The sequence below is a fragment of the Centroberyx affinis genome, unplaced genomic scaffold (genome assembly GCF_046629955.1).
Source record: "Centroberyx affinis isolate AG114_WGS23_722 - 3 ecotype Tasmania unplaced genomic scaffold, CSIRO-AGI_Caff_v1 ptg003635l_1, whole genome shotgun sequence".
In the NCBI taxonomy this organism is placed as follows: domain Eukaryota; kingdom Metazoa; phylum Chordata; class Actinopteri; order Beryciformes; family Berycidae; genus Centroberyx; species Centroberyx affinis.
This window is the reverse complement of record NW_027281544.1, coordinates 374,953-387,308: the sequence shown is the minus strand read 5'-3', so window position 1 is coordinate 387,308 and position 12,356 is coordinate 374,953. Positions and strand designations below refer to the sequence as shown.

Sequence of the window (12,356 nt, the reverse complement as noted above, 5' to 3'; positions counted from 1 at the left end):
TAGACCTTCCACAATATTAAATTTCAACTGCACATTTCTCTCATCTGCTCTGAAAATGCAGTGTGGCAAACACACACATGAAAGCACCTACCTCTCCCTTACTGTCTGAGCAATACTCCTTTTCCTCTGAGTTATCCTTGCAGTCTTCTGAATCCTCCACAGAGCCGCCTTTATTTCCACTCAGCAGCCTGAGAGGGAGGGGAGGGACAGAGGAGAGGAGTGGGTGTACGGCTGTAATTGAATTTACCTGGAGGTGCCTGAGGTGGTTTTCCAGCCATGACGGCTTCCCTCGCTGTCCGAGGGCCCGCCTTCTGCAACCGAGTGACACATCTTGCCCTAACCATCTGCAATGCCCATGCCCATTGACTGATCAAGGCCAGGGAAAGGAGGGGTATGCACATCCAAAATACTGACTAGGTGCTTGATACAGAAGGTGATAGAATGAATTAAAATATACAGGGGGTGGACAAAATAATGGGAAAAACCCATGAAAAAGGACTAACTTTGAAGTGACTCAATCACAATTACAAAGGCAGCTACACGCAAACCATATTTAGCTGAATGTGAAGTAGAAATATGTGTCAGCTTTAAAAAAAGGTCTGACAGGCACCACTTTTATAAGCGAGTTTTCAAAGCAACGTGAGGCAACTAACAGATCCAAAAAGGCCAAATAGTTGGTGCCTGATCAATGGTATATCGGCCACAAAACCTGTAACATTATTTACTGTGCCAAGAGGAACAATAACAAAAATCATGACAACATATGCCAAATACTGACTAACTGCATTGCCAAAGAGGAACAGTGGTTGCAGGCAAAGCTCACTGACAGCCATACATGGACACTTAACAGGACAGTTGCTAAACACCACAAAACTACAACCTCAAAAATGAACACCAAACTGAATCACCACCTCTATGACACAGTCTCAACAAAAGCTGAAAATTGTGAGCTTCACAGAGCAGAGATAATATGTCAGGGCTGCCAGTGCCACTAAGAAACAGTGTGTATCCATAAACACGCATAACCTGGTGTAAGGAGCACAAAACTGTACAATGGAAAAAAAAGTCATAGTCGTTTTCACCCTTTTTCCTACATCTGGATGGGTTTACCTTTGGAGAAAGTCAAAGGATGCCTACAACCCAGAATGTCTGTTGCCAACTGTTAAACATGGTGGATCTTTAATGGTGGGCAGCAATCTCTGGGAGTCATTAGTTCCAATGATTGCTCCACATGGTTATTTAACGCCCAAGGAATCCGAGGCCATTTTACAGAACCAGGTGCAAACCCTGTTCCCTCATGATGTTTCCATATCCAAAGATGATTATGCCCCCCATATACACTGCTAAACAAATTCCAGAGCGGTTTCAGGAACACCAGGAACGGCTTACATCGCCTCCCCAATCTCCAGATCTAAACATCATCGAACCTTTATGGGAAGCACAGTGTCTGAAGTCGATTTCCCCCGTCTTCATCCTTCAGAGAACTGGAGGCTTTCCTCACTTTTGACCTAGACTGTTTTTCGCCAGAGACTAAAGACTCATGTCAAAGAGAAGTACTGTAAAAGGCGAAGAATGTCTGATTGAGTCTTTAGATCCTTCAGCTTTATGAATAAATGGCTGAAAAAAATCCCTTGTGGTTGAAACGTTGCCGATTAAACCGCTAAGGGAGCGTCAGTCCAATACACAGGTATCGTTTTTTTCTATTACATTCAATGATCTAGACCGGGGTTTACTAGACTTTATCATGGGCGAAGAGCGCTTAGTTAAAGGGGGTGTCAGAACAAGGCGGCAGTGTGGAGCTGGAACAGGCATACAGTGTCTGACTGGTGTAGGACTGTATTAAAGGTATGGGTGTGAAGCTGACTTTCTGTACCGCTCTCAAGCTTTAGGCACAGTGCTGACCTTAAGCCCATTTCCTGAGAGCACAGAGGCCCTTACAGCAGTACACGCACACATGAAAAATGTAGCTTTTATAAAATTCCAATATTACTAACAAATGTATATTATGTTCAAAATACACAGCAGAAGTATGAAGTGAGCAAATATAACCTAACCCATATGAATCATGAAGAAAAAACAACTATGAGCACAACAGCATCGACAAGATACAATACTACAAGACAGTATTAGAATAAAACAGAACACTTACTGGTCTTCCTTGAAGTAAGTAAAGCCCACAAATGGTAGCTGGTTGCCAACAAAGGCTCTGGGTGGAGGGAAGGTCTCACCGGCGCCTTTATCATCCTCTATTTCATCAAAGTTGCTGGTGTCTATGTCACTGCTCAGTTCTGGCACAACTGGAGCCACAGCTGGGAGAGAGAGAGAGAGAGAGAGAGAGAAAGGGGGAGAGAGGCAGGGAGGGAAAGGGGAGAAGGAAGAGGTGGAAACAGAGGAGGGAGGGTGGGGGGGGTGAGAAAAGGGAAAGATGATGTCTTACATTAGCTGACTATCAGTGAAATGGCTTTCAATTAGAAGACATTACTGAATAAAAAGACATGGGCTATTTGAATTTAAAATACTTTGATGATCACTGAACACCTATTTTTCAGCAGTGCTTTTGAGTAAACTCTATGCCAGCTTTGGCGCTGGTAGTAGCAGTGAGCTCTCCGCAGGTTGGCGTGAGGCTGACACCACTCCTTTTCCCGTACAGTGCTCGCTTTGTGCCCCACACACAGCGGCTTTCACAAACGCAGCCTAAACACACACCAGGAGAGAACGCCGCTTCTGCTCTCCGCTCAGAGGGGCAGGCGCTCTTTAAAAGGCCCCGGCACAGCAGGCGGACAAAAATGTGTCAAAGGGCCAATCGGAGGAAACTGAGACGTATCAGGAGCACCTTATTAAGGAAAAAAGAAGACAATTCCTCCGACCGGAAACAACCCTGGCTCCGAGCAAAGAGCAGATTACTGTTGAGTCGAGACACAAGCCTCAGCGTGACAAATGTTACTCACAACATGGTGGATAAAACACAGGGAGAGAAGGAGCGATAGATCAAGCGGAGGAATGAAACAAATGAAGGGAAATAAAAAGGAAGAAAAAGAAGAAAAAAAAAGCCAAAATGCGGTGAGACAGAAAGAGACACGGGCCGCTCCACGGAGGCCCTTGTGGCACGACTTCCCAGCATGCTCTCTGATAGCGGGCTGCTAATGACAGGCAGCCGTGGCCACAGTGAGAGTGAGAGAGAGGGAGCAACCCTCCAACTGGGGCGCCCCTCTCATTAGGCCAGTCCACACCGGCCGCACACCCTGCCCCGCCCGCCCCTAGGGGGGGCTGCCGCCTCCCTTTACATCCATCCATCCATGCATCCAGCCAGCCAGCCAGCCATCGCTCATTCTATCACAGGGCAGGCTGCTGGCTCCTAGGCGCTCCCACATCCCAAAGTTTTATTTTGGGAAATAGGGAATGGGGCTCTGCTTGATGAACTGACACACAGCAGGGAGAATCTTAGATAGCTAGCTAGAGTGCAGAGGCCAACCACAGACAATAACACTGGAGTCAGGCTCTCTGGCTGGGGCCACACACGGCAGGGAGCAGTGTCATGCTAAAACTGACACATGAGGGGGGAGAGGTTCAGCTCTACGGGACGGGAACAGTGTCATGTTGTGTGTGTGTGTGTGTGTGCACGTGTGTGTGTGTGTGATGTGACATGCACGCGCACAAGCAAGCCTGTATTGAGCTGAGCGGTGCGGTAGTGGCACAGTAGTGGTTTCATGTTCCAGACTGCCAGGCTCTGATCAGAAGTTCTGTCTGTTGTCTTAATCAGAGCCAGGTGAAGGAGAGAGGGAGAGAGAGGCAGAGAAAAAAAAGAGAGAGAAGCAAGGAAAAAGAGCCTGCATGTAATTATACACAGACACAGAGGTCCTGTTCAAATTCCTAATATGTCCTCTTCCTCTTTTCCTTCCTTCCTTCCTTCCTTGGTGACATGTTAGATCTGATACAGCTATATAAGGGGGAGTTTCAGCCATGAGTTTGTACATGATACTGAGTGCAATGTCCAAATAATAAATAACTTTTTTCAAAGTATACAAATAATGGCATGTGCAATGTAGCAACTGATAACATAATAACTGCTGGATAACGTAATAACTTGTAATAAAATGTCTCTCCAAATGGGTGAAAGATGTGATAAAACCTGGTAATGTTTTATTGATGTTGCTGGATAATGTCATAGCATCACATTATTACATTAACCAGCAATTATGATTTCATAAAGGGGGTAACATTTTTAGCTGATGTAATAATATTCACTAATAATGTAACAACTTGAATTATTGCATTCTTCTTATGAGTTACATTATTAGCCAATGTAATTATTACATCATAAGTTAAAACTCTGTAACAACCATTATGAATTAATAACGGCCAGTTATTCTATTAACAGGCTTTGTTACATTTTTGACTAATTTAGAGGGATATTTTATTACATTCTGACACGTTTTTACATTATCTGTTGCTACATGCCATTTAGCAAAACATATTCCATTTGGTGGATGCTTTATTTCAAAAAGCCTTACAGTTCCATCAGTGTGTATGTTGTTAGTACTGGTGGCATCAGTGACGGGAAACCATCACCTGTGCAGTGATAGTGCCATGTTTCACCCATTGAACAATACAGGGCCATGACATTTGGTCATACTGAACCAGCCACTGTCAACTTGCACATTCAAGAGGTGTTACAATCCAAACTCATCAGCCAGTCAGTACAACACTGGGTTATTCTACATATCACTCCTACAGTATACACTGTAGTGTTTTATAGTTTGTGTGTAATAAACTTAATCTCAATTCTGTCTATTCTGTGCTTTTGGAGTGTTACACATGTGCAGTGAGGTTATCCTGTAGGTTTAGTGTATCATGTGATCTGCTGCTCTGCACAATATCTAGTCATATACTGTAACATAAGATAGCAGCAGGGAGCATATGGAGAACATGTGTAACATATACCGTAGGCTTAATGGCTTAATGGGTAGGAGATGGAAATAAACTATGATGTGCAAAGGCTGAAAAGAAACAGGCCCAGACAGTAATGGACTAGCTCCTTAAAAATAAGGAGTAGAAGATGGAGAAGAACTTCAACAAGAAGGAGAAAAGCTTTGGGAACACCTGCACCTGCATTGCCGGGATTCAGAAAGAACACAGTAGACTGAAAAACATGTACATACACACGCATAACACACACTTACTCTCTCGGATGGTGTCAAAGGTCCACTGGTCATTCTTGAAGAAGGGGTGGCGTTTGATCTCATCCACTCCGGTGCGGCCCAGACGAACCTCCCTGCACACACAGCAACACAGGACCGAGCGGTCAGACGGCGAGCACGGCAGCGCCGCCTCAGCCCGAAAACACAAAACACACCCCCACCGCCCCCCACCACCACCCCACCCTCCCGCCCCGAAAACACACGGCCAATGGAGTGACCACTAGGCGCTGACCACAGGCCTTCCACTGACCAGCATGGAGAGCCGCATGACCGCCGGTGGACAGTAGACACGCCTCAGAACCTCTGCTGGCCAGTCAGAGCAGCGAGGAAACCCCAAGATAATATAGATCCGGGAGAGAGAGAGGAGCCGGTGGAGACAGAGGGAAGGAGTGAAGGCAGCAGGGCCGGAGAGCAGAAGACAACATCAACAACACTGACTAACTGGAGAGTGGCTGCCGTTGCACTTTCCCCTCCCTCCTTCTTCTCCCTCTCTCTCTCTCTAAAACCCTACACGCACTCTTTCTCTCTCTCTCGTCCCTCTCCTCCCTCCTCCGCCACTGGGTACAGGGCTGGAGGGGTGCGGCAGTTTGGGCTTGCCACGTGTGGGACATTCCAGACCCAGCCAAGGGGAAGAGAGGGCCGGGGCGGGGAGGCAGAGAGAGAGAGAGAGAGAGAGAGAGAAGGGGAGAGTTTTTCAGCCCCCGCAGAAAACCTATAACGTAAAAAAAAAACCGAGCCAGACTTACAGGCCGTGTCACAGCGCCCGGAAAACAGCAGGAGCGAAACGGAGAAAGTTACGGCAGAAAGAGGGGATGGAGAAATGGAAAAATGGCACCGAGAATAGGTCGAAAATTACAAACGGGGAGTGATTAAAAACACATGGGAGAGTAGGGCAGAGGTCTCGAAAATCAAAGAGAGAGGATGTAGTGGCTGAAGGGACGAGTGAATCAGTGGGTGAATCAGGGAGACAGGGCGGCAGTGACAGAATGTGTGGGTAAAGCAGTGAATGAATGTATCGCCCAGTGTGCGAGATGTGTGTGTGTGTGTGTGTGTGTGGGCACCCGCACGCCTGTGAGATTCTGTCTGTGGTGAGAGAATAGTGAGTGAGAAGGTAAATAAACTGAACGCAGGAGAATGAAAGGCCGCTCTGTGCTGAGGCAGAAAGGGCCTGTGTCTGACTGAGCCCTCCTGGGGGCGGGGCCACCAAGGTAAACAGGAAGTGGTTTCTTCCTGGGGGATGGGCTACTTACCCAGTATATGCCCCCTCCACACCCATCCATACAACCCCTACCTCCACTACTAACAATATATTACTACTACTATGGGAATGCTACTGCTTGGTTATGAGCTGGTAGTTTTTATTCATTGGGAGCAGCACCACAATGGGCTTCAATGGGCCTTAAAGTATTACTGTATAGTCAGATTTGTCAATTCACTTTCTGTTCAATCAAGTCAAAATGGGGTAGGACAAAATAAGTTTTACTCCTTCCTACTCCTTTTTGAACATGCTTTTTTTTTTTTGTTTAAGAATCTGCCGAATGTTTTTTGGTTTTGTTGTATTGGATGGATTTTCTCGTTTTCTTTATTCTATTTATTTATATTTATTTGTTTATTTGTTGTTACATGAAATAAACACACTTCATTCATTCATTCAATGATAGAGCATTTGTTCTGAACTAATCCATTCAATTCATTTTTTGTGAAATCAACTTCCCGAATCAGTTGAATTAGAATTGAATTGACACCATCCCAACTTTGTCAACTTTCTATTTCTAGACTACTCTTCTTTGTCACATTCCTCACACTGTTCCTTTTTGCTGTTCCTCTTCTCAAAGGTGCTTCTGCAGTGAAGTGTGAATGGAGAGATCACTCACTTCAGAGCGGCAGGTCACCTACCTACCGCCTATCAGGGGAAACTGGGTACAGATGGAGGAATCGTGTGGTCTGCATGCTTTCCCGATCTGCTAGAATTTCATCGATGTATGTTTCACATTCCAAAAATTTTACTTTTTACAAGCAGCTGTTTTCAAATTCTTTTTTTTCCCCAGAGAGGTCAAGTTGAGTTATGACTTGCGTGCTTTCTGTTCGGTACCGTGATCCAAACAATGCAATTTCATGGGTCTGTTTGAGCGAGTCCAACAATCACTCTAAAATGAGTAGAGTGGGAAAGATTGTGCATTTGACCGTGTGTGTGACTGTGTACAGAGTAAAGGCAGGCTAAAATTGTGAAATACTCATTCTGAATTTTTGTTAAAGCATGAGATTTTTTTTTGTGTGACACAGGATTCCACACACGTACCTGTCAGAAAGAAACGCAGAGATGAGGTCTTTGGCATCCTGAGACATCTGCACATCATCTGGGAAGTTGAGGGAGTTCTTGTGGTCCATGATCTTCCCGTAAGTTCCCACCAAGGACTCGGCGTAGAACGGAGTTTCGCCTGCCAGAAGGGAGGGAGGCTTATTACTGAACATGACTTGGCGGGAGGGAAAAAAACTCATCAGACTTGTGAAATCATTGATTAAAGTAAGATTTTTACTGGCCTATTGCACAAAATGACCATGATTTCTGGCTTTCAAAGCTCACATAATATTGCCTCTTCACTAGACATTTCTCTTGGATCTCTGCTCTTACTAGCTAGCTTACTCTTCTCTATTAGAAAAATGTGACTTTATTTTTTGTATCACTTGCAGGCCACTGTAGATCAAGGGGACAGAAAGGGTGGCGGCTGTACCAGAGACTTATGTAGGAGGAAATGAGTTCGATCAATGTTGTTGTAATTCCTACTGCTCACCAATAGAGGTCAGTAAAGGCCATAGATTACCTAATGGCCTTTTAAAAAACTGGGCAAATTTCAATAATGAGTAGTACGATTCCAACATTGTCAAAGTAATAACAACCGAAGTGTAGATGAGTATAGTTCTGACTAATAGGGATGCCAGAACTTACTGTTGAGCGTGATGCCCCTGCTCTCACTCACCCCTCCTTACTCTAACATCCAAGACAGGCTTCTACACAGGTGTTCACCCACAGTAGCACAAGGGAGAGTTACATCAGATCCTGTGTATTGGTCACCGTCCAACATGGCTGAATGCAGTTTACTCACCGACCAGCATCTCGAAGATAAAGACGCCCACAGACCACCAGTCGCACTCGCGGCCGTAGTAACCGTCGCCACCCTGGGACTTGAGCACCTCGGGGGAGATGTAGTCTGGAGTGCCAACGGCTGTGTCACAGTGTACCATGCCAGACTACAGACAGGCAGAGATAGAGAGAGAGATAAGAGACGGAAGAGCAGTGGCATCGTTGTGTTAAAAGGTTGGCTGAGTTGGGGAGGAAGTTAGGCAGAGAAAAGCAGAGAAGCCAGGACATTTAAACAGAGGTACATAGCGCAGGGTTTCCCGCCATGGCCCTGATTTAAAATTCCATGACTTTTCTATGCCTTTCCATAACTAAGATGACCTTAAAACTCTATTCCTCCTTTTTGTTTGTTAATGCTGAATTTCTAAAGGGGTGAATTAGTCTGGCTTCCACTGCAGTTGGGCTTGCTGTGGAGAAAAAACACTACACCTAAAGCAATGAATGTATGAAACAAAGTTGAAAATACATTCTGGTATATTCCATTTGTAAAATTCACTGATATTCGCTGACTTCCCCAGAGAATTTATCAAATTCCCTGTCTGGAATATAACTCTCAAAATTCCATGATATTCCAGAAACTCCATGACCGTGACAGTAGGACAGATCATTTTATAAATGTAGTTATATACAGTCAGTCTAGAGTGCAGAGGTCTAATTTTGCTAGACTGTTTTAATCATGTTTTTTACAGGAGCTAGAAATTATATGACTTTCTGTGTCTACTGGTAGATTTTCAGACCACTTGAATGTGTGGAACCACTTGGGACCAGCTATTATGAAATCGCTATGGTGAAAACAAATGGTGGAAAAACACTTCCTGGAACCACAGTGGGGCGGGACCTCTGTACTCTACATTAGTTGTTTAGCACAATAACTTCTGGGGCCTTTCAAAACAACCTGATGCAATAGTGCTGCACTGAGCTTCACTTCACAATGTGAACACTTGGTGGTGCACTGGAGCACTGAATAAAGGAGACTTGCCCCAAGAGAGGTTGGGGTTAATTCACTTCAGGAAGTGGATTTCCTTCAGAATTCAAGGACTGAAACTCTTTTGACATTAAAGGGTTGCCAAATCCAATCTAGAAAGAAATTATTCACAAAAACACTCTATCATTAGTAAGTGAAATGTTTCAATTTTCATTTCGAACTGAAAGAGAACTGATCCCCTACTCAGATCTGAGACATTTGACAACAACAAACGCAACCCACCGAGTCCATCTTCATACACGTGCCAAAGTCAGCTAACTTGAGGTGTCCGTGTTGGTCCAGCAGCATGTTGTCGGGCTTGACGTCGCGGTGGATGAAGCCCATGGAGTGGATGGCGTCCAGCGCCAGCACCACCTCGGCCGTGTAGAAGCGGGCCCACTTCTCCGGCATGTCGTAGTTCATGGTGAGCGTGACCAGGTCTCCTCCGGGCATGAACTCCATCAGCATGTAGAGGTGGCGGTCGTCTTGGAAAGCGCAGCACAGCTAGAAGACAGTACACCCGAGTCACTCGCAAGAAGATAATACACTCTGGTCATAGATTGTAGCCTCAAACCAAATGCCACAACCATGATGCCGCGCTGAATGTACAAAATATTAGGGACATCCTCCTGATATTGACCTGTAGCTCCTTTTTCACAATCCACATCTCAATTGTCTCAAAGCTTCAAAATCCTTCTCTAACTTGTCTGCTTCTCTTTATCTACATCTCCTCCTTTGTGGTTGGTAGAGATTTAATAAGGGAAATCAATAAGGTATAATGGCTTTTACCTGGATTCAACTCATCAGTGTACTTCATTGAGACACTTCAGTGTGTTTTTAACACCTCCGCTTCCCATGACATAGACTAAGCAGATAAATCCAGGCTATGATCCCTTATGATCCCTTACTGAGCTTCACCTATTAAATCCACTTCAGTCATGATAGAGCAATGTAGATAAAGGGGAGGAGACAGGAGAAGGATTTTTGAGCCTTTTTTAAGACGTATGTGCGTGGCTGTGTGTTTGTGTGTGTGTGTGCACACCTGGACGACCCAGGGGCTGTTGGAGAAGGCCATGATGTCCCTCTCCTCCCAGAAGAAGGCCGAGTCCGAGCGCTTGATCATCTCAAACTTGCTGAGCTTCTTCATGGCGTAAACCTTCTTAGAGGCCTTGTGGCGGACCTACAGTAAAGGAGGGGCGAGGCAAAAACAGGAGACGCTCCCATGTAAACAAGGATAACATTGCGGTGCAATGAAAGAACACGGCGACCACGACATTGTAAGAATGTCACGATAACCAAGATAACGTGAGAGAAAGGGGAGAGAGAGAGAGAGAGAGAGAGAGAGAGAGAGAGAGAGAGAGAGAGAGAGAGAGAGAGAGAGAGAGAGAGAGAGAGAGAGAGAGAGAGAGGCTCCCATAATAATAGGCACACACCCATAGAAAGACATGCTTACACAAGATTGGAGTACAAACTCATCGCGTCCCCCCGCTGCACCCCCACACCAGACTTCACACACACAACCGATCTCTCCTCTCCCACACACTGGGCCTGTCCAAACTCGTTTCTATAACAAGGCGCTCAGTAGAGGCCAGAGTCAAGCTGCTACCAACACAAGAGACAGACATCTGGGAGTTTTTAAAGAATTACTGCTTGCCACAATGACTTTTTTTTTTTAAACTCAAAGTCAGTGAACTTGGTCATGCTGTAATAAAAGACGACAATTATGTTTTAAACGCTGACAAGAATTTCCAAACTTGACTTGTATCTGTAGATTCACAGATTGCTGCTCCCTCTAGTGGTTCACATCTCTTTTGTATTTTGATGTAAACTGTACACTTTACATACTATTTGGATATCACAGATGTAGGAATTTGCACCCTTCTCTATTCTCTCCTAACAACCCCTCCTGCTCCTCCCTTCCTCCTCCCTTTGCGCCAAATTGCACCCGCTGCATCATTTCAAATGGCAGAGGGCCAGAGATCAGCCAAAACTGGGGGTGGCGTTCCATTTTAAACCACAACACACTCATTTAAGAGCGGGTAAAAACATCTCACCAGTTGCACTTCTCCATAAGCTCCTCTCCCGATCAACTTCACTTTGTCAAAGTCTTGCAGCTTCACCTGCAGTTCCCGTAGTCGACCCACCGCCTTTTCATCTGCAGAGACAGACGGACACACACACACACACGGGTCACATAGAGTTACCGTGGCAACACAAAGGTCAAATCCCAGCCATTAGGTTCAAAGGAGAGGGTGAGTCGCTAACAGCTAGGTCAGAGAGGGGTCGGGGACAGTTGTCGGTCTAAGGCCAAGATGTTGTGCAGGGCATGAAACTATTTCATCAGTCAGTTACAGTGGCAAGTGAACTGAACATTCCAGCAGCCCAAGTACTTTTTTGCAGCCACAGTAGCTTTCAAAAGAAAGTGTATTCTGTGAATTAGTGTCTTTTCAAGGTGCAGCCAGAATTTAGCAGCAGGTTGGTCTTTGGTATTAATTTCAAACCCTGTATGTGTCTCTAGTCTAAACAAAGATACAGTACAGGAGGTTTCACCAAAGCCAGAACTGATTGGAAAGAGGCTGCAATAATAGCAAAGCAGTCACATGTATGTAACCTTTGATAATATTTTGGCTGTAAAATGCACCAAGGCTGAATAGTGGTTAATTTGAACAGCAACATTTTCACTGTTAATCTTAGTGCTTGTTCATATATTTCTTATCTAGTCTATGGCCTTGTCCAGAAACCGCTGCTACTTTTGTATACTGTGTACTCACTCATTGTGCGACCTGTGGAAGAGGGATGAGGCCTGATTTTGGCCAACGGGAGATTTTCATGGAAGGTCTAGAAAGTCATGCTTCTACTTGCCTAATCCATTCCGAGGTAGAGAAACGTCTAGACAGGGCTTATACCTACTGTATCTAGTGGTTAAGTGCATGGACAAACAGCAGTTTCATGAATTCCTCAAGAAGAGATTGCTCTGGTTTAGGTTTCTTTCAGTATCTAACATCAATATGACCAGTATTTGCGAGGCATGAGCATCTTGTCCTAGTCCACATGC

At 45.1% G+C, this 12,356-nt stretch overlaps 1 protein-coding gene across 1 annotated transcript in view; it reads right to left on the bottom strand.

The window, feature by feature from the left end:
• The window catches only part of LOC139661868 (rho-associated protein kinase 2-like), a 35,017-nt gene that overhangs the window by 16,243 nt on the left and 6,418 nt on the right, over positions 1-12,356 (bottom strand). Inside the window, exons 3-10 of the mRNA XM_071540435.1 lie at positions 11,356-11,456; positions 10,344-10,481; positions 9,545-9,805; positions 8,303-8,447; positions 7,498-7,636; positions 5,181-5,272; positions 2,150-2,309; positions 92-188 (exon numbers count right to left, since the gene is read on the bottom strand). Coding sequence (XP_071396536.1) covers positions 92-188; positions 2,150-2,309; positions 5,181-5,272; positions 7,498-7,636; positions 8,303-8,447; positions 9,545-9,805; positions 10,344-10,481; positions 11,356-11,456 — 1,133 coding nt within the window. The remainder of the gene's footprint in view (positions 1-91; positions 189-2,149; positions 2,310-5,180; positions 5,273-7,497; positions 7,637-8,302; positions 8,448-9,544; positions 9,806-10,343; positions 10,482-11,355; positions 11,457-12,356) is intronic.